Source organism: Ruditapes philippinarum, unplaced genomic scaffold (assembly GCF_026571515.1).
Source record: "Ruditapes philippinarum isolate M1 unplaced genomic scaffold, ASM2657151v2 ctg2363_1_1_1_1, whole genome shotgun sequence".
NCBI classification, from domain to species: domain Eukaryota; kingdom Metazoa; phylum Mollusca; class Bivalvia; order Venerida; family Veneridae; genus Ruditapes; species Ruditapes philippinarum.
In genome coordinates this window covers 116,181-143,655 of record NW_026853553.1, presented here as the reverse complement: position 1 = coordinate 143,655, position 27,475 = coordinate 116,181, and the positions used below count along the sequence as shown (strand labels likewise).

Here is a 27,475-nt window from a genome sequence, read left to right as displayed (position 1 = left end):
CTGCAGTGCAGTAGCCATCATGTTTTAGATAACCATAATAGATAAATGGAAGTTGTCCTGTGGCAAAATTATGTCACTTGGTTCTTCAAAAAGCTATACAATCTCTCTTTTAAAAAAAACAACACAAAACGAAAAGTGACAAGTTTTTTAATCAAATATTTTTCCTAATGGAATTAATGATATATAATCAGAAAACATTACACAATTCCTGTACACTCAGTTTATCAAGAATACATTAAATCATATATGCACATAATTTTATGTTCAGCAAATAAACAGAAACTAACATATACATAATTATTATGCTAACTATCAGCTTTTTGTTTCATGTAGTTTCAGAACTAACCAACTCTGTCAACTATATATTTAAAACAAATCTGAAAATGAAGATATTCTATTGGTTAATTTGAAATATGTGTGCTGAAAATCCACCAATCAGATTTCAGAATTTGAAACCGGTAATTGTCTTCTTCATTTGTATAACTGAATGGGAAGTAAATTAATTAAGCATCTGAAAACATAAACATGTAAATGTATATGATTTCAAACTTCCAAAGATACTAGTTTTCAGAAAATACACTAAAATGAAGCCAACTTTCCGGTAAGAAAGTGTCAAACAGAAAAATGGCACATCTATGATCTATGTTATAAAAAGTCTGAATTTACCAAATTTTAACACAACTTCTAGCTCTCCTATTGAAGTCTATTGAGCAAGCAATCATCACTGTTTTAACCCACACCACACTAAATATTTTAAATGGACTTATCCATCTTTCAATTCAGACAAAACCATTCATCCCTTTTAGGCAATATTCAAAATAAGATTAAAATACTAACTGAATGGCCAGTGCAAACCATGATCAGACAACACAGATGTGATGTGGGGACTGATGTTGGTCGGCACTGGTCACATGGGTAGAATGTGTTACTGCAAGCAGGCTAAAGGTTATTCACAGAACATACAAGCCGCGTCATGACAAAACCAACTTAATGGGTTTTCGACCAGCATGGATCCAGACCAGCCTACGCATCCGCGCAGTCTGATCAGGATCCATGCTGTTCGCTTTCAGTTTCTCTTCTTGTTATAGGGTTTGTAAGCAATCAGCATGGATCCTGCTCAGACTGCGCGGATGCTCAGACTGGTCTGGATCCATGCTGGTCGCAAACCCATTATGTTGGTTTTGTCATGACACGGCTCATACAGTAAATTGAAATTGATATGCGTTTTCTAAAACACACACCATAATTTCTCATCTGCAAATCATTAGAACTATTCTCTTCATATTTTATTTCTAGAGAAGCAATCTCCCATGAATTACTATACCTTCAATAGACGATAATTTGGAGATTTCTAACAAAGTTCAATGATTGTATAACTAATGGATTATTCACAAAATGCTGTCCTAATGATACATACATCAATAGACTTACATGTATATATATATAAAATTTACAATTCATAACAGTAAAACCTGTGAACATATGCCATCCAAAGGAAAGACCAAAACTGACCTTTAAAGACAAGTGGTCTTTATATGGAGGTTGCTCTGTTCCATTTAATGAAAGAAGGGCTGATGAAGAGTGGCCTTTATGTACAGGGTGATCTTTATTTGGAGGTGGTCTTCAACACAGGTTTAACAGTATTTTGTTTTGACATGAACTCATTTATAAACCACTTGCCCACTAACATAACATTGGTAAATTCCTATCCCTTCTAATAAATATAGTTTTTAATAACAGATTACCGGTAGTATTCTGTTGAAATGCACCTTCATTTTTTCAAATCAATATATATATGTTCATATTGTAACTTTCTATGATAAAACATCCTTTCACAATAACAGGCATCAGCCAGAACTTAGATTGTACCTTTGACCCTTGGATTAGACATTCTTATAGAAAGTCAACACATGTAAGTTACCCTGTATCGGGACCTTAAAAGGCAAGCTTAACAAATGTCATAAGATGTCTGAAATATTATGTAATGGTACACTTTGATATATTCCTTAACCAGGAAAAAAAACTGGAAAGTCAAGATACGACAACATGTTATTTAATTCTAAATGAAGTAAATAATTTAAGTTATTACTAACCAATGATGACAACTGATATAATGAGTTATTAAACAATGAAGTTTTGTAGGAAAATGGCGAGCTTTACAGTTTACTGATATTTACAGTTCACGCTCTCAGTACAGTTGTACCTGTTTATTATATACATACTATAAGCAATACTTACTTATTGTTTAAATTCCCCAGTTACTCATCATCTTCACATGTAGACATGTGAAGTTAAATATCACACAGAAATAAATCACAAATATAAACAAGCAAAAAAAATCTTTATAATACTCCTTTATACAAGATAAGAACTGATCAATGCAAACAAAATAACAAGAAAAAATTGTTCCCCGAAACCTACAAACAAATTTTTTATGATAAAAAAAATGAATTTAACTGTACAAAGTAAATAAGAAAACTTATTTGGTTAAAGAAAAAACCCTCTGAAAGTGTCTTTTAACTTGAACATGTCTTTTCTTGTTTGTTCTTTATTGCCTTACATTAAGTATACACTTTACATGATATATAAACATAACATTGTATTAACTTTATATAATGTACACTTAAAACATTTACATAAATTATTATCTCTACTTGAATTATTTATTTTCTTTCGTTATTTGGTATTTCATAACGTTATAAATAAGGTATTAATATATGAGAACCTATAAATTTCCAGATTTAGGAATAAAAAAATCCCACAAGTTCCTCAGTCCCAAATCTGTTCAAAAGTTACCCAGATGTAAGGAAACATATCAGAACTTTTAAATTTGTCATTGAAGGTCAAGGTCATTCTATGAGTTAGTACCAAATTATCATACAGGTATATGTACATTGTATGTAAAAAATAAAGTTACCACAGTAAAAGTGGCAGTTATCATGTTGTTACCACAATAAAAGTGGCAGTTAACATGCTGTTACCACAATAAAAGCAGCAATTATCATGTTGTTACCACAGTAAAAGAGGCAATTATTATATTGTTACCACTGTGAAAGTGGCAGTTATCATGTATGAAGGTTCTAGCTTATAGAACAATGTTACAGCCAAGAGAAAATATGTCTGATAACAATAAAACAAACTGGGAAATAATACCAATGTGCATGATCTGTTAATGCTAGGCCACAAACACATCAAAATATGACAATAATCAATTGAAGATAAGCTGCAATACATGTAGTACAAAAAAGACTGAAGAGATCATGTTGAGTTATTGTGTATGAATATGTCAATATGTACATTATCTTGTCATAGATCCATAACCTGTCTAATTCTAATTTATCAGATTTGTGGATTATAATAAAAATTTCACCCCACTATATTTGTTAACCAAAGAGTACATGTCAATGTTTGTAATTGAATCTTTTGTTATTCAAATAAACGGTCAGAGTTGGGATCTATCAATCAGTTACCCCAATCATAAAAATGTGATTGTCCAAAAAATGATGTCCAAGAAAAAAAAATCCTTATGACAATAAAAAATTCAAAATTTGGTTATTCTCCCAACTTGCCATTATTTTTTATTAACAATGTATTAAAAGCGTCCAATTTGGCAGATCTAGACCCATTCTCTCTAAGGATGAAAAAACAACAACAACAAAAACACCCACTGATAATCATGTACAGTCAACTCTTCAGATCACTCATCTATGCACATACTTGTATTTATATGACACTGTTATAACTGAATAGAGATATTCATGTATACAGAACAGCAGTTTTACCAAAATTTATGAGAAAAACGTTATTGCACGAAAAATGTTTAATAATTATGGTGTTCGGGACTTATTCAATAAATGGTATGCAATAAAAGACTAGATAATTGTTTCTGTCTTTGGATAATGGTATTATCATTTCAAGTTTCAAGTGACCCACCCCTACACGCCCCAGTCTCAACCTCATTTAGTATTACATATGTAACACTGTCCAAACCCCGACATATTTTGTACAGCATATAACATTCATGGCATAAAAAACAGGCCTTTCTCTCACTCTGCTTACAATACAAAGCCTGGTCAGATAGCACAATTGTGGCTGACTGGACTGATTCTATACTAATGGAATAAGTAACCCTTTACCACCACTAGATTTAACCTTTACCACACTAAATATTGTAAATGGACTTGTCCATCTTTCAATCTGGATAAAACCATTCATCATTTTTAAAAATATTTTTCTGTTTTAAGTGCATGCTGGTGCATGTATGAAATTCAAATTTTATGTTTTTAGGCTTTTGGACCTTAGTGGAGTTCCTTTAAGCATATAATACCAGTAACATATATTTCATACCATTAAAGAAAATAAAATGCAGATTGTTCTCAAGTTATCTTTAACCTGCTAAATTTGTGTTATATTATGGATTTGAACTGCTTTAAAGGGACTCCACTGAGGGTTTTTGACATGACAGAACTGGAAATATTTTTTAAAATCTGTGTACTCAAATTGTGCTAAGAATCGCTAAAAAAGTTGATATTTAATTCAATTCCGGGTGTATTTTGTCAATTTTAAGTGCTTCACTTCATCTATCCAAGAATTCCAAATTTTATGTTTTTAGGCTTTATGACCTCAGCTGAGGTCCTTAACTTAAATTTGATAACCGTCCATTACAAAATTAAGATATTTCAAAATACAAAATTTGAACATACCAACAATATAGAGCATGGTCAGACTGTACAGGTGTGCAGACGAAGGATTTTGCAGGCTGGCCTGGCTCTATACTGGTGACAAAGGCGTATCACTATCACTCCAGTAGGTGAAGATAAGAAAAATATTATAGAGTTGAAACAGGCATCTCTTAGCACATAATATAATTTATATACACAAATAAAGAAAAACAGATTTTAAATTATGAGGTATTAACAAATAATTTGTAGATACAAAGTTCAGCATTATCATTCTAACAGCAAGCATACATTGTATAATATGGAATGAAAAATCAACACTTTTTAATTTCAAGAAAAACATAAAATTTTGGTGACTCCAATGGATTCCCCTTGATGCTTTTATTCCCTTGTTTTTTTTCTTATTCCCTTGATTTTTGTTTCTTTATCTTATTCCCTAAGTATATGTCTATTAATCTCATTCCCTTAAGTATTTGTCTATTAATCTCATTCCCTTAGTATTTGTTTTTTTTTTATCATATTCCATCTGCATTTTTCCCCCTTTTCTTTACTCAGACCTTTTTTTTAATTTTTTTTATTCACCCAGTATTTGTTTCTTTATTGTATTGCCATTTGCATTTATTTTCCTTTTTTTACTCAGAATTTTTTTCTAATTTTCTTATTTCCCCATTATGTGTTTTTTTTTCTTATTCCCTTTAGTGTTTAATATTATAATAAAAACTTAACACTGCAATTCAAACTCAATATAGAAATGAATCAAATCACTGGCCTCTATTTTCAAATTGAAAATTAAAATCAGTATTGCTAAAAACATATTTGAAATTAGCTACAAATGGTAATTAAACAGTAAGCCAAGACTTTAAGTACCATGTTACATGTACACTGAGCATTATTTAAACATATAACAATAAATAACACATTCACTCACACATAAATAATTTAATTGTAGTAAGTCAACAATGAGTGGTCTCCCTTAGACTTTATTTATACAACCAAATTTAAGAATATTTTGTACATACAAGTAATCCACTGCTTTTCTTAGGTCAACAACAAACTTCAAATTACAAAATGTTCAGTCTACTAAGCAATGATTCTAATGTTCTACATTTATTACATTTATAAAGTCATAATCAGGTGTTCTTGTACCAAGGTCAGTAATTGTATAATAGCTCAAAACTTTTTCTCTCTCTTCCTGCACCAGACAAAATTCTTTCTGTCAGTTACAGAAATGTTTCTCCTTGATAATATGATGTCATTGATTTCTCTATGGTGTTCCACACTAATATTTCCATGATTTTTCAAATATTATCTTCAAATGTGATACCTTCTACATAGTTTTTCTCAAAAATGTTTTTTATCCCTGTATTAAACACTAATTATTCCAAAAATTATGCCTTTTAACACTAACTTATAAACCACATGTATGAACGACCCATTTTTCTCTATGACTTCAAAAAATTTCAAAGACGACACACCACTCCTTTTTCCTAGAAATGTCATAACATTCATTTTCCCAAAAGATGCAGCAATTACACTCATTTTTTCTTTTTTTTATTTGCAAAAGATACAATTCCAGTAATTTTCCTAAAGATGTTATAAAATTCATTTTCCCAAAAAATGCTTTTACACTCACTTATTTTTTTAAAAATCTCTTCCACTCACTGTTCCCAAACATGCTTTTCAACATATTTTATCATTGTCTTTTCATTTCTCAAAACACAACTTTCATAAACATTCTATTGCTGCATTATTTTTTCTGATGATTTGAAAAAATGAAGCTTTTATTTTGTTTCAATGAAGCTCCATACACATGTACATTTTTCAAGCAATCCTTCTCAAAACTAACAGCATATCAAACATTATTGTACAAGATATACCCTAAGTTAGCACCATGAAAAGAATGGAGTTCTATGCTGGAAACTTTGAGTGTATGAATGACTATCTGTCCGTTCTTTTTTGTTACGTTCTACAGTAACTACAGGCATTTGCACTAGTTGAACCGGAGATTTGTCGTCCTTTAATGCTTGAGTAAGATTCAAAATCTAAAAATAAAAGAAGAAACAACATGACAGACTTAAATGACACAAAAATTGAAGGTAAAAATCACACAGGTAAAGTCAGTTGTCATCAGTAGACTAAGAGGTTAATATAATACAAGTATATATTTCATCAGATGTTGAAAAGTATTCCGGTATTTGATTGTTTTGATTGGGTTTTACATCACACTTACACAGTATAGGTCATATTGCAATATTCTAGCTTTACTGGTGGAGAAGACCTCAGGTGCCCTTCTGTGCATTATTTCAGGCACAAACCGGCACTTGTGTAAAACCACCGATGTTTCCGTAAGCTAACTGGACAACTTCCTCACATGAAAAGTATTCCATTAAATGTCTGAAGCATTACATGTTCAAATAACATGTATTAATTTTAGCTTTTTTTAATCAATAAGCATACATGTACATGTATATAAATAATATCCAGGTAGGTGATTCTATTTTATAGGACTACAATGTTTGTAACATCTATTTTCATTGGATAATCTGAATACTGATATTATCCATATACACTGCTACTGTTAATTATTAAATTTTCATTTTTTAGGATTGTGCAGTATGATACTGTATAAGTGGATATTTCAGCATGTCGAGAAGTTAGCAAATTTAAAATTCCAGACATTTTGCATGAGGAAATATTAGTGAATTGTGCTAGGACAGGTTGGTTGATATTTAAGCTAGAGGAAAATTTAGAGATTTTTCTCAATTTGCGATATTCACCAATATTTCCGTGTCGCTAACTTAACCACTTATACGGTATTTTGTTATAAAGATTCTTTACAGGTATAAATGGTTTTTTGCTATATAACCCTTGTTTACTGGCTTGAGTCATATATAATTACAACCATTTATAATGGGCCATATAACCTGTCAAAAGTCTTTATAACAAAATTTATGTAATTACAAATATCAAATTGAAAGGAAAACTATGTTTCAGATGGCTAAAGCTGGGGAACGAATATCTGTAATGCTTATGCCAGCACTTTGCTCTCACTTGAAACTTTATTTTAAAACTAGAAATGTGTCATCATGCCACGGATGCGGTGGCATGCAGCCAAAATTTCAGATGGTGCATTAAATTTTTTTTTCATTTTAAGTTCAAAGCCCTTAAAACTTTTCAATGTTAACACAAACCATTTTCATACACTGTTCAAGGCACTGAAATTATTCAGTCTTAACCTTTTAAAAATAGCATTTTGCATTTTTGTAGCCAAAATAATGGCTAAAAGTATGAGTGCTGAAACTGAAAGTTCAAAATTTTTCCTACATTCAGAAAAGATAAGTTTGTCTAAAATCATTGAACCACTTAAACTGCTTATTCCTAAGATGTATCTATATTATTTTCAAAGTGAAAGGGACATAACTCTGCCAAAAAATCATCAAAGCATGACCAAATTCCAACTTGACCTGCCCATTCCTTTGACATATCTATATGTCAAATTTAAATTGAATATGTAACACTGTTGGGTAGATAATGAACAGAAACTGTAAATTTCATAATATTTTCAAAGTAAAAGGGGCATTAGTCTGCCAAAAATCATTGAACCATGACCAAATTTGAACTTGACCTGCGCATTCCTTTGATGCATTAGTATGTCAAGTTTGAGTTGAATGTGTTGTACCTTTGGGGAGATAATGAACGGAAACTGAAAATTTCATATTATTTTCAAAGTAAAAGGGGCATAACTCTGCCAAAAATCATCGAACCATGACCATATTCGAACTTGACCTGTATTTTCTCATGACATATCCATATGTCAAGTTTGAGTTGAATGTGTTGTACCGTTGGGGAGATAATGAACGGAAACTTAAAATTTCATATTATTTTCAAAGTAAAAGGGGCATAACTCTGCCAAAAATCATCGAACCATGACCAAATTCGAACTTGACCTGTATTTTCTCATGACATATCCATATGTCAAGTTTGAGTTGAATGTGTTGTACCGTTGGGGAGATAATGAATGGAAACTGAAAATTTCATATTATTTTTCAAAGTAAAAGGGGCATAACTCTGCCAAATATCATCGAACCATGACCAAATTCGAACTTGACCTGTATTTTCTCATGGCATATCCATATGTCAAGTTTGAGTTGAATGTGTTGTACCGTTGGGGAGATAATGAATGGAAACTGATATTTCATATTATTTTCAAAGTAAAAGGGGCATAACTCTGCCAAAAATCATCGAACCATGACCAAATTCGAACTTGACCTGTATTTTCTCATGATATATCCATATGTCAAATTTGAGTTGAATGTGTGCAACCGTTCTTAAGATAATGAACGGAAACTGATGATGACGGAATGACAGAATGACGGAAGGACGGAAAGGACGGAAGGATGGAAGGACGGAAGGACGGAATGACGGAACAGGGTAACACTATATGCCCCGGCCATTACATGGCGGGGGCATAAATATATAAAACAATACCTGTCCCCTCATCACAGACATCTGTTTATTGAAAGTATGATTATCAAAACCTTTATCAGTCTGAAATATACACAACACAATTATATATTTAATTGAAGTTTATCATCATTGTCGAGGACTGAAATAAACAATATCAAAAGTATGCATTTTATTGTATTTGTCATTATTTCCCAACACAAAATCTCCAACATTTTTTAAAAAAGAGCTGAAAACATTAAATGAATTTTTTGGAAAAAAACCTTTTGGGCCCGTAAACAATTTCCCTTTTCTTAATTAATGAAAAAAGTAAATTAAAACTATGTTGTCAAAATTTTAACTTTTTTGTGTTTCTCCCAGCATAAAATTTTGTATTCGGGCACAAAACATAAAGATGTTTTTCCTGCTTTACATCATAGAAAAAAGAGGCCCAGTGTTCAAAAGGCTTATCAAATTAGGGAAAAAACAATCAAAATTCTTATTTTAAAATTGCTCCAAAAACTTTTAAAGTTATTTGGTTAAAATTTAGGGCCCCCTTAAGGGGAGGGTAATTCACTTCAAAATGAAAAGAGCTTTTTTAAAAGTTAAAACCCAAAAGTTTAAATATGTTAAAACTGATCCTAACTTTTGTCAAAGTAAAATCAAATAAATCTCTTTGACAGATTTTTATTGTTTTGTTTTTTTGTTTTTTATTTTTCATTTTTTTTTACTTTGGTTGGGTTTTACATCACACCAACACAGAATAGGTCATATGGCAACTTTTCAGATTTAACTCTGTAGAGATAGACCTCTGGTGCCTCTCTGAACGTTATTTCAGTCACCAAAGAGCACCTGAATAGAGCCACCAACATTGCGTAAGCTAGCTAATCAACTTTCTCACATGTATAATCCAATGACGCTTGCACAACTCGAACTTACAACAACTGTAACTATTTAGCCACGGACACCCCAAGCTTTTGACATAATAGGTGCTTCAGTTTACTGATTAGCTCTTGAAAGTCCATGTATGTGTATATTCATAAATAAATATTTATTTTTGTAGATATAAAAACACATGAACACTCTTGAAAGATGCATTTCTACCAATGAAAAACAAATATTCATTTGAAAACTTATAGGTTTTATAATAAAATGGCTTACTTTAAATAGATCTTTAAGTTCATCACAGAGTTCCTGGACAAAGTTCATATCTGAGAGCTGTGGTAATACAAGATCCTTGATTTCCTGTGAAAATGGCACCTTAGCTTGTGGCAACCAAGCCCAATGGTATGGATCTAAAAATAGCCATGATGACATTCATAGATATTTACATAGGTACTGTAATCATTAATGATACATGTTTGTATATAACTTTTAAATAAAAATTTTACTTTTGTTTGCATAAATTTTTTTACGTAAACTGACATTTTAAAGACTGGCTAATACTATCAAATACATTAAAGACAATGTTTAAAGCAGCATGCCTCCAAATTCATGCTAATTTTCATGAAAAAAAAAATGTATTTAAATGTAAAATATTGTGAAGTGAACATAGAAAGAAATTTAAACATTGTTAACAGCACTAAAAATCCTTGAAAATTACCAAACAGAGGTGAAAAATATGCAAAAATAGCCCTGACTGCATAAATCACACAGAAATATTGTGGTAAAAACTGCAATATCCTAGTTAATAATGATCAAAATTGTAAGTCATCATTTTCAAAGATAAAGACTCAAATTACACTGAATAACACTGAATAATGAATTATACTGAATACTTAATTATATTTTAATACTGAATAGTAAATTATATTTTAATACTGAATAACACCGAATACTGAATAATGTTGAACACTGAATTTTACTAAAATACTGAAATATTACTTACTGAATAAACTGAGTATTTTACTTAAACAAGCCAGAAAAATATCAACAAAATTCGGATTTAACATTTAGTTAACAAAACTGACCAAAGAAACAAGAAGTAAAATATAAATTACATTCACATGACTATAAAATTATATGTATATTAATTAATGTACAAACTTTACTTAAAGGACAATGTACAAGATTTTCTTGTTTTCTGGAATATCTCAAAATACTCTATAATAGTTTTAGCTAGACAGTTAATGTAACTTAAGATCTTACAACTTGATTTAAGGCCATAAAACTGTCTGCTTCCGTATTTGTCAAGAAAATCTGCTCTCAAATACCAGAAAGGCTTACAGTCAATTACATTTTAGTTAGGGAACTATTAGCCACATACAGTTTGTTTTCCAGAAATATTCGCTGATGTAAAATTGTTCAATTAATTTTTATCTTGTTTTTAGTTGCATTTCAAGTATATCTCATAATAATAACTTTTATGACTGACTGGTAAAGGATAACTTGAGGTGCCCTTTGTACAATTTTTCAGGCAAAAGTGGGTAACTGAGGAGAACCACTGACCTTCAGCATGCCAGCTATATAACATCTTTACATTAAAGAATCCAAAGTTTGTAGCTGGGTTTGAACTCCGACCTCCACCCCTCAACTGTGATGAGAGTGTGTTCAAATGCTAATCAAAATGCCTCTTATGGTAAATTTTAAACTTCACTGATTTGTTTTATACTTAATGTAAGATTGATTTCTAATATTTTAACAAAGTAGTTCAAACTTCAAAGGATAGTTTTATCTCTTCATTGTACGAACTTGACCATAACCTGGTACTCTGGCATTTTCAAATAACTTTTCATGTTTATGACAGTCAGCTAGCACAGTGTATCAGGCATTATAGAACAGACACAAATATGTGTTTTCTAAAATTTAAACCATAGTAAAGTGTGACATAGACATTGAGACCATACAGTTGCTTCATACATCTATGTCAATGGGGTGAACTTTTCATGTTTCAAGAAACAACCTGAAAATAAGATATGGAGTGAGCACATAAAGATAAAGGCCATTCCTTTATGCCTTTCTTACACAGAAGCAGGAGAATGCCAAAGTGAAGGTTACAAGATTGTGAGATTCATATTCTTAAAAGGTTAAAAAAACATCTTGGCTTTCAACTTTAAAATTTCAAGTGTGACCTTGACCTTGAGCAGGTTTGTCTGCATCATCAATTTTGCACCTTGCTTCTATGTGGAAACCTTTAACCAACATTCAAACAAACTCCTAAAGTTTAGAAGTAATGAACAGACTTTGAAAATGATACAGAAAAGGTAGACAAACATAAACAGGTGGAAAGACAAATAAAAGACCCCCACAATCCAATTCAACTGTGGGAATTAATTATTCAGGGTAAGCATATGGTAGAATAAATAATTTAAAAAAAAGTTTTGTTTAAAAGCATTAAAATAGTAACTTACATGCCCTCCATTCGTCTGGATGTTTGAATGGAAATGCTAGACCATTGTCAATGGCTGCTATAGAAATGTCTGGATTTTCAACAAAACTCCATTCCGTATCCTAAATCAAGATAAACAACAAAACTATGATTGTAATGGAAAATGAAATCTTAAAAGTTGTCAGAAGCAGCAAAAATGAAAACACTCACTCCAAATTGCTTTTTCTGAACCTGTTAATGGACAGTAGTTTAGTTATGCATGCTACAGTTCATAACCTCAGGCACCTGCTTAGGAAGAATTCAATATTTAAATATATAAGGGGATGCTGAAGAATAAAGGTTGCTAAATGCATGTTACCATAGGAGGGAGATTAACTGCACCCAGAGTGGCACAATTGTGATTCTGTGATTTATGCAACAAACATGTTAATATAAGAAAGTTCTAAGCTCAGGGCCCATAAGTTAATCAATATGCTTATTTAGTAACTTAATCTAGACAGCAGAGTTTCAATCCATACATACACACACTTTTTACAGACAATAAGTACATGGACGTGCAATAAAGATATCACTGTCTACAAAAAATATGAAATTGTTAAATTTTCATCAATCAAAAGTGCTTTAAACGTTTTTTTTTCTTCTCAGTATTTTTAAAAAACATTAACCATACCCTTGGGGATAGGGAATTTTGCAGTGTCTTGCTCAAACTGAGAATTTATGTCATAATCAGAAGCCTTTATTAGCTTAACTCATAAAACTCCTAGAGCCAAATGGGATTAGCCTCTGTCACTGGTGAAGTACCTGGCCAGCCTGCACATCCATGCAGTCTGACCAGGCACTATACAGTTGGAAGCTTTTTTCTGTATTTTGATACCAAAATCCCTTGATTTTCAAATGGACTGTTCCAAATGCAAAGCACGGACAATCTATTACACAAATTCAGAAGATTAAGTATGTGAACATTATCCTTATTTGTACATGATATAAGACCACACATTAACAGAGAATTTCAGTTTAAGAATTGTTAAACAAAAGATATCATTGTCAAATGACTTATGACCAAATATCACTAATAAAATCGGCCAATCAAAACCCCCCATTGTTAAGGTATCACATCCTGAAGTCCCTTTATCTTCTAACACATTGATTTCTTTTCACATCAAGCTGTCTGATAGACTTACATTCTGATATGTTTATCTATTCACTAAGTTTTTTTTACTATTTAGATGGTTAACTTCCACACAGTTTCTGTCTAGACAATAAAAAAAACTCAAAGGACTGAAATGTAAGTTATACAATATTGTCAACATCTTATTTTTTCCCTGTGCTTTGACAAGCTTATAAGTTTTAATATTGTATCCAGTTAATTGTATTTAAAAGATTTATACAGATTCTTTAATCAAGCTTTAATATTCCTATTAGTGACAAACATATTAACAAACATCAGTGGAACATATTATAATTAAGGGGAGAAGTGGCGAAGTTCTTAATGTGTCTGCCTCTCAACTAAGGTATCATGGGTTCGAGCCCTAGATGGGTCACAGTTCCAAGAAGCGGACTCGAAAGTGATTAATATAAGTTGCAAGAACTTGTATTGACCTCAAGCTTAAATCAATATGTTTAAACAAAACACATCATGTTGGCCTAAGAATGAGAATATATTTTGGTCATACATAGTTTCACAATTCCATACAATTATTCTCTTTTATCCTTATCAAATTAACTTAATATGTCTCTTAACAGTTTCAATTTGTTTAAACAATTGATCTACATGTAGAATTCATATGAACTTGTTTAAAAATACATTTTAATTACATTGATTTTCATTGGTCAATCATCAAGTATACATTATCTGTATACATTGCCAATAAAACATATATGTATATTAATCATGCCAATTAATATATGGAAACATATGTTACCCCTTTTCTATCTGAACTAGCTGAAGCAGGCTCATATTTTATCAACCAATTATCATTACCTCTATCTGAAATATATAACAGCAAATAACATATATATATATAGATATATAATCAATCTTAATAATTATGACTTATTTTCACTGCTGGCTATAACTTGTTTTAGCCACTTATTGCATGAAACCTTTAAGCCATTATAATAACTTAAAAAGAACTCTATGAAGTGAAAATGTTTCATAAATTTAAGCCTCTCACCTGGAATTGCAATAACTCAGGTGGCAAATGGAAGAGTGACCCTTGTTTTTTTTCTAAGAGTTTTAAAAGTAATTTAACATTGCAATATCTCAAAATTGCCATTGGAGTTACTAACACAGTCCAAAGGACTATGATTTAGATTCAAATTCTAAATTACTTCATTCTTCATTCAAATTATAAGAACCTGCATGTGATATCTGAATAATGTTAAAACAAAATATTGAACAATTGGTAAACAAGAAAGATAACCCAAACTTTTTAAGACCATAATGGGGACTGAATTCTCAATTTTTAAAAATGAATTCAATTTAAAGCTTAACCTATTTAGTAAAAGAAACAAAACAATCAGGATCTTACAGACATACTGAAATATAGACAGACAGCATGTTTGATTTTACACAGAGCTTGACCATGTAGAAATTTTCTAAGTCAACAAAAATGAATAACTCAGTAAACTTATATGCTTGACTTATGTGCCTTCATCATTGACACAAAATTATTACACATAACACATGTATGAAGTTTCAAAAAAAACTTTCCAGAGATTGGGGAAACAGAACTTGCAAGCAAAATCTTAACCTGAAGTCATTTACATATTGATCATCTATTCATTTAATGGAAGATAGCTTTGTGCAATATTGACCCATCAATTTTTCCACATGGCAGACAATTCTGTTCGCTATAATAATATGAGAGAATAGAAAAGCTTTGTTCCATGAAGATAATTGTCAATTTCCATCCAATTTCTTTCTCACTATGTTTGTACTTTAACATTCTCACTTCTAATATAAAGCTATATTCCTAACATAATAGTGATGAAAACAGGACAACTTTGTAAGAGAATTATTTCTAGCAAAACCAAGAATCTTTATATAAATTGTAGGCAGTGTGCCACTTAAATGAAAATGTTCAATGTTCCACACAGGAATCAATCTAATACCATATAAGTCACTGTATCTCATGCAATAATGTATTTCTTTTTCTAATGATATGATTTCAACAATCATAAATTTACTTGTATTTCTAATGACATAATGATATTATAAAACAATAATGTATTTACCTGTATTTCTAATGATATGACATAATCATTATGTGTTTACCTGTATTTCTAATAATATGATACACTAATAATGTATTTACCTGAATTTCTAATGCTATGGAAAATAATGTTTTTACCTGTTTCTAATGTTATCAACAATAATGTATTTACCTGTATTTCTATAATGTATTACCTGCTGTATTTCTAATATGATATAATTATAAGGTATTTACCTGTATTTCTCATGATATGATATTATCGCCTCGGTCAATATTAATTTTTTTCAGTACATAGCTAAAAAGTCCATATTTGTATAATATTTCTAATGATATGATGTAGTAATAATAATAATATATTTACCTGTATTTCTAATGATATAATCTAAGACTACTAATCGTTCGAATAAATGTTGAAATTTTCTCGCCGTTGATTCTGGTAAAGCTTCATTATCAAATCTACGTAACCAGAAGTCTGCATCTTTATAACCATTTACAAATAGTTGAAACGATCCTGCCTGAAAATAGTAACAGTAAACGCTCTTAATTCATTCATAATATACAATTATGTCCATTGTAAAATAGCAATCATAGTTATATGGATAGGATAAAGGATAAGCATTTCAAAGGATCAAAACTTCATAAAAACAAGTGATCAAAAACTAAGATAGTGAAAAGTGATTATGTAATGCAAGATTTAGTATTAATCAAGCAAAAAACAGACAGTTATTTTACAAAATATTTCATCTCAATTACTTTTGCACATGGAAACATGGACAATCCACCGGCTATTACTCCTTAACTCACATATGATTATTAGACCTAAATAAATTTTATCATATGTCCCTAACATTTTTTTTCTCTCACTTTTTGAAAATGGACATGTGTTTTTTAAAAGCTCCTCCATTTGTATTGGGATAAAATGTTGTCTTACAGATATGTGTTTCATTTAGAGCATCTGATAACACTAATATCAGTTCTAATCTTATCTGCCTTGCTTCCTTAATTAATTAAGACAGAGTAAAAGAGAAGTGACAAGTAATAATTAAATCATTACTCTATTTTTAGAAATGGACTAGCCTCACTTTGAATCTGATATTGTCCCTTACTCAAAGGTAACAAAAAAACAATTTGTTTTTGTCACCAGAGCCAGGGTAGCTTGCGAATCTGTGCGGTCTGACTAGGCTCTACTAGTATATAAGAGGTAGTTCAGTTTTTATTTGTTTGGGTCGTCATATAAGAATCTTACACCGGCTGCCGGTACAGACCGGAATATCTAGCTCGAGGGTGACTGTTTACGGCGGTAACAAGGCTCTGCCGAGTTTCCGCCGTAAACAGTCACCCGAGAGCTAGATATTCCTGTCTGTACCGACAGCAGGTGTTTGATTCTTTTTCTTGCATATAACATATCAATTATTTTTAAACAGAAATTACAAAAACGGATATTCTCATAACGCACTTTTTACTTATAGTAGCGTATGAACTGACAATTTCATTCATAACGGTTAAGTGACGTCATCCTAAGAACACAATTCATTCATAAAAGGCTCGCGTCAATGACGTCATTTAAAACACGCGACTTGTCTTACATGGGGGGTGTAAGATAGAGTTTTCTAGCACCGGTGTAAACGGTAGATAATCCTGTCTGATATGCAAGAATATAAGAATCTTACACCGGCTGCCGGTACAGACCGGAATATCTAGCTCGAGGGTAACTGTTTACAGCGGTAACGAGGCTCTGCCGAGTTTCCGCTAAACAGTTACCCTAGAGCTAGAAATTCACGTCTGTACCAACAGCCGGTGTTTGATTCTTTTTCTTGCATATTGCATGTCAATTATTTTCAGAACAGAAATTATGAAAACTGATATTCTCATTACGCACTTTTTTCTTATAGTAGCGTATGAACATACAACTTCATTCATAACGGAAATATGACGTCATCCTAAGAAGGCGAATCATTCATAAAAGGCGCGCGTCAATGACGTCATTTAACGCACGCGACTTGTCTTACATGGGGGGTGTAAGACAGAGTTTTCTAGCACCGGTGAAAACGGTAGATAATCCTGTCTGAGATGCAAGAATTTAATGTGATTAAGAGTGGCGGCAGACCAAGCAAATAATGGTAGCGAAATTTCAGACCCTGATGTGCTTATTTGCAAAATCCAAAGTCCAAACTCCTGGAAGTGGTTGCTTCCCTTTATAAGTACACGAACGCCATAAAATTAAGGGGAGATCACTGCGTAAAGATGTCAAATGACAGGCGCATTAATTTTCAAGCGTTCTCGGGGAAGAAAAAATAATTCCCGATTGGTCGAAGATTTCTAATATTGTGTTATTCTTTACAAATATACATGCTAAATATATTAAGCTCCATGATCATCAGCTCACCTGGTCAGACTGCAATGATATATAGGCTGGTCTGGCCCTATACTGGTGGTATAGGCAAGACATTACTGCCACTAGCACTCAAAAGATTAAATAAACTCTTACCTTTGCAGGGAGGCCAATCCTATTAAACCTACGACCTATTTGTGAAAAATTCCTATTGATCATTTTCTTTGTACTTGCTTTAGCTCTGTCTATTGCATTATAGTTGAATGTCTGACTGCATAATCTTACAACCTGAAAATAACAAAAATATTTTAGGCATCATACTTAAAACAGGCATTTCTTTTCATTACATGTATTACACTTTATCTAAACATATTAAGGAACATCAAAATGATGATTTCCTGTAAAATTTAAGAAAATAATTATGCAATATGACTTAATCTTATTAAGTAAAGACTTTATTTAATGAGGCTTACACATTCTGTTTACCTGATGTTGGCCTCAAATTCAAACTATTTATATTTTCAAGCAAAGTCTATGAACTCCTCAATTCATTACTTTATGTACAAGCAGTCACATGAGTAAAACCAACAAACTTTTATTCCCTGCCTGGAATACTTCACCACAAAAAAAACTATTCAAAAATAAGAGATTCCGAGAGTTTGCTTACAGCAGTGAGGAGCAACCTTTATTGTGGTGAACAACCCCCTTAATTAAGGGGAGCTGTGGCCTAGTGATCAAGGTGTCTGTCTCTCAACCCAGGGACCATGGGTTTATGCCCTATTCGACTCATGATCATGTTTCTTTATTTGACACTAGTACTATTTAGTTCCATGCAGGAAGCTGACTCGAATGTAAGTCTCAAAAACTTGTTTTGCAATGGAGCTAAAATAAATATGTCTCAACTAACAACCTAAATAATTATTATAAGAGTATTATCATACCCTTGTTGTTGGAACAACATTTAACTGTAATTTCTGGTCGACTACACTTGCCCCAGCTTCAGACAGATACCCTTGATTGGGAACCAGACAACTCCTCCCAAAGCAACAAGGACAGCATAATTTGTGTAACCATTTTGTCCATTTTGGATTCAACTGACCATATGGTTCTTCATCTTTTGGTTTGAATACAGCTATGGTTTTCTGAAAATACAATTATATTATCTATTAGATGTTAAAACCTAGAAATATTGTGCAAATTTGATTGTGTCTTGGTCACTCACTGCCAGGTGAACATTAAAACTCAGCTTTTCACTAAATGTCACAAAAGAGCCACATTGAAAATGTATTGGCAATAGCTAAACAGTGTTTTTTTTCACCAAAATATTCGGCGAAATTTTGTTTTTTTCACCCTTCAAAGCTGAAATTTCCCCTATACAACAGCCCAAATTTGTCTGCAATGAATATCATTTTTTTTGCAACTAACTGCCGAAAAATGTTTTATTTTATGCCTGTAACACTGTTAAGCAAGGATGTTTACAAATCATTCACGGGTAGGTAAGGGAAGCTACTCCCGGCATCCCAACAAGTTTAACGATCAATATTTTAGATCGGTATACAGTCAACTATCGTTATCTCGACATCGCTTTTCTCGATATTTCGTTATCTCGATGAAATTTTGAAAGTCCCGATTTTCTTCCCTATTTATCTATATTGGAAATATTTGTTTATCTCGATATTTCTATTTCGATATTTTCAGTATCTCGATGTAAAATTTCAGCCCCAACAGTTATTTTCACACTATTATCCTTTGTTTATCTCGACTAATAGTTTTCTTTCGTCTGTTCCCGTCAGACGTGTGAAAAACACAATCTAGACGATAATTGCTCAATTAACAGCGCGTGTCATAATGCCGATTATGTTTGTAACAAGTTTAGCTGTTTTTATAAAAGTTAATCTATATAGCGTGTTGATTGACTTATGTCCAAAATGAGTGAATTTTACATTCTTTTTAAATATTCGAACACTGTATCAATTCATTATGACTTTAAATGTAAATGAAAAAGTAAAAGTATAGAAACGCTATCGTTGCAATATTGTTCACAACATCACCACCAAATCAATCAGCGGTCGAACAATCTCGAGCAAGACCCGATAAATAACCCGGGAGGATATCCGAATCAACCATATCCGATTCACTATATTGGTGTATTACTGAGTAAACCTCACTATGTGTTTTTATCACAGACACCCGTTGTTCCGCTGGTAAACATCCGCTAATGTTACTTTGTCAAATATTGACTAGTGCTATGAAAACAAGACATAGGGATATTATAGTTTATTTGACATAAGGTATGCACATGTCTTTTGTAAAAATTAGTTTCGCTTTATTCTAACCCTAACATGTTTATCTCGACATTTCGTTATCTCGATATTTTTTGGACGGTCCCAATGACTTCGAGATAACGAGAGTCGACTGTATTAACAAAAAGCAACATATTTTAAATGTGTGTTGCAAGAGTTGCTTCCCTTTTCTACCAGAAAGAAAAGAATATAAAATAAATAAACAAATAAAATTCCCCCTCCTATTGCATTTTTCCCCCTCCAAAGGGCACCGACCCCTTTCCCCAAAAAGTGAGAAAAAAACACTGCCACATGACCTATCTTTTGTTTGTTTGGTTTTACGGCACACCAACACAGTTTAGGTCATTATTATGGCGCTGAAACAGGAAAGATAATTTTTGATAATTTCGGGTGTTACAAACTAAGCAACACCAGGGGTTAAAACCACCTCACATGCTGGAGCTTAGAGATGTACATATTCCAATAATTCAAACCAATTAAGTCGCCCTTTACAATCTGAGGCAGGATTAAACGCCGTGGCTGTTATTCTGTTGCCTCAACCCTCAAGTCAACCCCTCAGCCACATGCGGATCACCTTATCCGAGGATGTTCGGTTTCTTAACAAATGTACATGTACCATTTTACTACTTTACATATAAGGTGCTATATATATAGCAGGTGTTGAAGGCATCCTGCATTTACCAGGAACTACACTCCATGAACAGGCTAAATAAAACAGAACTTGTAAAATACTTTTTAATGGCAGCAACATTTCAGGTTCCCACTCCAACTTTTTTTTATTATCATCAATCATACTAGAATAAAGCTGGTCAATTCATTATGTCATAAAAACAGGCTTTATTCAGGTTTACCCTGTTAATGATGAACTTATAAAGATATAAGGTATAAAAATAGAAAAACATTACAACACTAGAAATAAGAATATTTTGTAACAGAGTCAGATTACACTTAGAAATGCTGGTATAATCTGCCAGACTAATTTCTAACCTATTGATTTTTCAAGCCAACTTGTCTCTAGAATTTATTCATTTGATTTTGTAAGATAATGAGCTCATTACCAACAGGTCGGATTTGTATGTTTGCCTGCATACTGAATGTGCAGCATTTTTTTTACCACTAAAATATAAAAATTACAACTGTGAAATAGACGTCTGATTTAAAATTCTAAATAATTTGTCATTAATTTCAGGGGCCCAGGGTGTTCATATGACTAAAAAAAGAAAAAGAATGTTTTTGCAGGCAAAAATAAATCATAGATACATATAATATATGAATTTATCTTTTGCACACAATTTTGTTTATATATTAATGCTCAATTATGGAAAAAGTAAATGTAGCATAATGATAAAGTATGATTCATGTATGGTATATTATAATATGTAGACTGAAACATCTGGTACAAAATATAACTCAAAGATTCAATACAAAATTGCTGTAACATATTTATTAATTTTTATCCTGTATATTACTGTATTGTATTAAACTTGCAACATGTCAATATATATATATTTAATATACATTATATACATAACAAGAGCTGTCGGTAGGACAGCAACGCTCGACTATTCTTCGTGCTTGATAGTAAAAAAAATGCCTGATACAGTTACCTCCTCCTGTGTACAGGTTGGGGTCATGATGGTGAACAAGTGTGCAAAGTTTCAAAGCCATATATCAATGGACTTTGAAAATATTTGAACTATTACAAAAACTTTAACGTAAATTCTAAGTCGAAAAAGGGGCATAATTCTGTCAAAATGCTTAATAGAGTGAACAAGTGTGCAAAGTTTCAAAGCCATATGTCTATGGACTTTGAAAATATTTGAACTATTACAAAAACTTTAACGTAAATTCTAAGTCAAAAAAGGGGCATAATTCTGTCAAAATGCTTGATAGAGTTATCTCCTCCTGTCTACATGTTGGGGTCATGATGGTGAACAAGTGTGCAAAGTTTCAAAGCCATATGTCAATGGACTTTGAAAATATTTGAACTATTACAAAAACTTTAACGTAAATTCTAAGTCGAAAAAGGGGCATAATTCTGTCAAAATGCTTGATAGAGTTACCTCCTCCTGTCTACAGGTTGGGGTCATGATGGTGAACAAGTGTGCAAAGTTTCAAAGCCATATGTCAATGGACTTTGAAAATATTTGAACTATTACAAAAACTTTAACGTAAATTCTAAGTCAAAAAAGGGCATAATTCTGTCAAAATGCTTGATAGAGTTACCTCCTCCTGTCTACAGATTGGGGTCATGATGGTGAACAAGTGTGCAAAGTTTGAAAGCCATATGTCAATGGACTTTGAAAATATTTGAACTATTACAAAAACTTTAACGTAAATTCTAAGTCGAAAAAGGGGCATAATTCTGTCAAAATGCTTGATAGAGTTACCTCCTCCTGTCTACAGGTTGGGGTCATGATGGTGAACAAGTGTGCAAAGTTTCAAAGCCATATGTCAATGGACTTTGAAAATATTTGAACTATTACAAAAACTTTAACATAAGTGGTTACGCCGACGCCGACGCTCGGGTGACTACAATAGCTCTACTTATTCTTATCGAATAGTCGAGCTAAAAATATATACCTGTATATCTAAATATACATGTATACTAGACAAGTGTTTAAAACAGTATAACAGCATGTCGCAATAATATAAAAGTGATATTACACAAGACACATAATCTTGACGTGGAACTTGTGTTTCATTCATGTCAATTTTATGAGGATAAAATCTAACGTGGAGCCAAAGCGATCTGTACGAGTAAAACCCGTGAACGCAAAATACTAGAAATAGATCAGGATAATCCTTATAATAACCCTTTTATTATAAACTTTGTCAAATTCTAACTATTTATAGAGAAAAAAACATGGTTGATGTCAGAATGGGAAGGTTTATCTGGTTGAGTGAGAAAGTGTATATCTTGGTTTTACTATTTTAATATATAAGCGTCTTAATTTGGGTTTTTCCCAAACCATTGACCCCCAAATAATAGGCAAAACCAGGGGACGAAAAGGGTTTGGGGAGTAAAAAATAATTTACCCCAAGGCTTATATAAAACCATTTGCAGGAATATTTATTAAACCATTACAAAATTTTCCCATAAGGGCCGGGCCAATTCTTTTCCGGGGTATCACAGGAAATCATATTGGGAGTGTGATCTTAAAGCTTTTCTGTTCCTGAACAGCAATGATACCAGACGTTAACAATGAAGGCCACTATGATGAACATGTATACAGAGACTGTTTCTGAATGTTACAATACTTAATTTGTTAAAGCTTTTATTTGACAATATTTTCCGGTGAAGAAATTTAAGTATGCATGTTTAAAGGTAGTTTATTAAACCTTATTATGTCAACTATGTTAAAACTAGAAATGTGTCAATAGGACAATTGGATGCCCAAACATTCTACTTTTTTTCAGTCTTATATTATACTAAGCTGACCTACAGCAGGACACTAGGAAAAACAGACAAAGGGAATTATACATGACTTCCTGTACCTCTAAGTGGTTGGGGCAAAAAATGACATCAAATTTTCCCAATGTTGACATTGATTTTCTCCAATATTGAGCTGCAAGAAATCCAAATCTCAATTTATATCCTAGAGTCATAATGCTTACAAGCAAAACCCCAGTTGCAAAACTACACATGCTGATAGATTCATGAATCTTAGTGAGACAATTTTTTCTATAGGTGAATGTGATAACATTTTAGAACTGTTTGTACTAATTAAGTCAAGGGCAATTAATTACTTTACAAATACTCAATAATATACAAGCAAAACACCACATGCACAACACTGTAATGTACATTTTATGTCAATCTCCATTTTTTATTATGTATAATGCAAATCCGAGCTTAAATATGGACTCCCTAAGCTGATTAAAACTTAGTATATTTGTTTATTTAAGTTTGAATAAAAGCAATATTGTACTATTTTAAAAAAAAAAAATAAAAATAGCCTCTAGGCTTAAATATTTTATCTCCTCTGCAAAACATTTAAGTTGTTTTATTTAAAATATTTTGACAGATAATAGCCCCTTTTTCAACCATTTTAAATTAAATTGTCAAGAATTTTAAATTAAACATATGCACAAAATAGATTTATACACTGTAATCCTGTTCTGGTACTTTGTAGCTTTTAATCGAATGGGGTTTATCTAAAACTCCCTTAGGATATCTTCATATTGTAGAGTTAAAATGTTCCATTTCATTTACAAATAAATTATAAAAGCATATCACATTACAAACCTGTGGCAAACCCTGAATTATGTATAGCAAATCTTACATATTTTCTCCTGATGTTGAGTCACAAAGAAAAATCCATTCAAATACATGTTGTAAGTCAAGTAAACGAAGAGCAATGAATTATCCATCGATCCATCCTCCCACCCACCCCTTTCTAGCCACCAACCAAAAATTATAATAATAATTCAAACTATACATGTATATAAATCAGAGGCCTAATTGAAGCTACATTAATGTCATATGAATTATAAAGAAAAGAAAACACATTTGGAATCTTTGTTGAACTAAAAGCCTGCTGGCAGAAATTAAATGTACCCCAGGGATTTTTTTTGCTTATTTTGTAGCCAATATTCGGTCATATTCCCAAATGGAAATAATATATTATTTTCCCAATGCGCAGGAAAAAATTCCCAATTGAAAGTAAAAAAATTAAAATATTGAATAACAAATTGTAAAAAGCTTTCTTCACTGTTATGGTGGTAAAATGTTTGAAGGTGCCATCCTAGACAGTGATTCTTTGCATTCATTTAATCTCTGCTACATTTAAGTCATGCATTTTTTCCTAATTTTTAACAAAACCTCCCTGAAATTCCCAATTCCATGGGTATGGGTCATTTTCCCAAAATCCTGGAAAAAAAACTGTACCCATGTAAGCAATGCATGTCAAGATGAGACGGCACATCCGGCTGCACTGTTGGCTATTCAGTCAATGCTTTATATGAAATTTTCCCTACAAATGATGAATGATCTTGTCTAGGATAAAAGAAAAGGACAAGTCTATTTTGCAGTATGATCCTATGAAAGTCAAAGTGTACCACTTTTGTTATAATAATGCCTGCATGTACAGACAAATGTGATCATCATTAACTATATCAGTTACTGTGTTTGACCTCACTAACATCCCATGAAATCCCTTCAAATCTGAACATTTTTATCAAGCATTTCTTTCAGGATTGTTAATATTAATAAATATCATAATTTAATTAAATATGCATTCATCCATTGACAGGCCTCAAAGTTTATCTAAAACTTCATTTTTGTTTTAAAAACAAGCTGAGGGCCATCTTTTACAGGCAACATTTGCAATTTTCCGGAACTACAATTTTATTCACTTTATAAAAAGATAGGATTTGAGATTTGCAGACCAAGTTGTCAGCATTCTGGAGTTTTTTTTTTTTTGCAAGTGGCCAGTAAAATACATGTATTGCCGATCTGTGACCAATTATATTACAATTATTGATTCTCTCTCATTTAATTACAAGGACATCCTATTTCTGTAATGAACAGGCCATCATTCTGTACTAATGTTGGAAGCCATCGCAAAGCAAAAACCATTCGTGTATAATAATGTATCATCACAATAATCACATCACGTCAAATACTAATGCACATCGAAACCTGTTATTTCAGATCTAGAGAAAAGATAAATGTACAACGAAATAACATAATATTGTCAGATTTTTTTTTTACTCTGATATCTGATTGAAAAGACAATATTGCTTTACCCAGTTTCACCACTAAATATCTTAAATGGTCTTGTCTGTCTTTCAATCTGAACAAGACTATTCATCGTTTTTGGGGTAAATTTCAAATATATGTACTGACTGAATAGCTAACAGTGCTTCAGACCATGTCAGATCAGATAGCACATGTTGTCTGATCTTGATCTGCAATGGTCTCCATCATCAGTGAAATTAGTTTCCAGAATCAAGCTATGGGGTTAATAAAGTGCATGTAAATTAATATCTAACTTTCTTTGGAGAAAGAAATCTTACAGGATTGCTTTTATTACAGACACATTAAGAATAAGATAACTGGAAAGCTGCTGTTATTAATTACTAAATAAATCAAACAGAAAAATAATTCCAGAATATTTTCACAAGACTGGTTGTCCAATATGATTATGATGATACTTAAGGAAAAAGGCCATAATGAAGTAAGTCCACACCAGACAGATTATGAAGCATAGTAAAGACAGATGTAAAACTCTAAGACAAGATTAAATGCCCCCTTTATCCCTGACTGCTGTCAAGACTTAAAATACATGTATTCTTTAAACACTATGCCCTGATGTCATAGATATAGTAAACGGGTGCTGGATCATCTATATTATGTATAATACAATAAAAGGGTACTGGATAGTAATTTCATACATATTTGAAGATCAACTGGAGATTAATTTTTGATAATTTTACCATTATTGAAAAGACAATTGAGCTAAATGCTTGTGTCATTATTACAACAAAAGTTTAATTTTCACACACATAAAAAGACAAGGAATAAGTAAAAGGGTAAGACATGCAGTGGTTTTCACATTTAGTCTAAGCTCGCAGAAAACATGTGAACTTTGAATATTCCAGGCAATTAAGCTACCTTGCCATATAAAAAGGTTGTAAATGAGTACTTTTCATGTATAGCTTCTATATTCTATCAATTGTTTTAAAATTCATGAAAATGTGAATCATAATTAAATCACAATGTCTATAGCAAAACTATTCTTCATCGATTCAATGTGACAAAATTATTGAACTCAAAGCATGGTAATTTTGTTATAAAATTTTGAAAGATGACAATTTTGTGCTTGCTTTAACCAAAGTTTGAAACCCCCTTAAAAGTCCCCCTTAAATGTTTTTAAAACAAAGTTTTTACTTACACCTATCCCCGCCTTTTAAAAACGAAATAAAACCACTGGGACCCTTTTGGGGACTAAGTTTTTGGTTTTTTTTTCCTATATCGAGGGGAAGTTCACAATTTCAACACAACTGTTTTCCCTATTCAAACATCATCTCTCCAAACTTTTTTCCAAACGGAGAAAAAAAATACGTCTGCGTGCAAAACTTATTTGTCACACTTTTATAAGGGCCCCCGGAATCAACGTTTTTGATTTTTGTCGTGGGACAATTTTTATTTTTACCCAAATCTGACATTT

At 31.9% G+C, this 27,475-nt stretch overlaps 1 protein-coding gene across 1 annotated transcript in view; it reads right to left on the bottom strand.

Moving 5' to 3' along the window:
* Positions 1-131: 131 nt before the first annotated feature.
* The window catches only part of LOC132737180 (phosphatidylinositol 4-kinase type 2-alpha-like), a 48,514-nt gene continuing 21,170 nt past the window's right edge, over positions 132-27,475 (bottom strand). Inside the window, exons 2-9 of the mRNA XM_060724437.1 lie at positions 18,939-19,139; positions 18,154-18,285; positions 16,027-16,180; positions 14,373-14,437; positions 12,473-12,572; positions 10,284-10,417; positions 9,168-9,227; positions 132-6,721 (exon numbers count right to left, since the gene is read on the bottom strand). Coding sequence (XP_060580420.1) covers positions 6,563-6,721; positions 9,168-9,227; positions 10,284-10,417; positions 12,473-12,572; positions 14,373-14,437; positions 16,027-16,180; positions 18,154-18,285; positions 18,939-19,139 — 1,005 coding nt within the window. The 3' untranslated portion in view covers positions 132-6,562. The remainder of the gene's footprint in view (positions 6,722-9,167; positions 9,228-10,283; positions 10,418-12,472; positions 12,573-14,372; positions 14,438-16,026; positions 16,181-18,153; positions 18,286-18,938; positions 19,140-27,475) is intronic.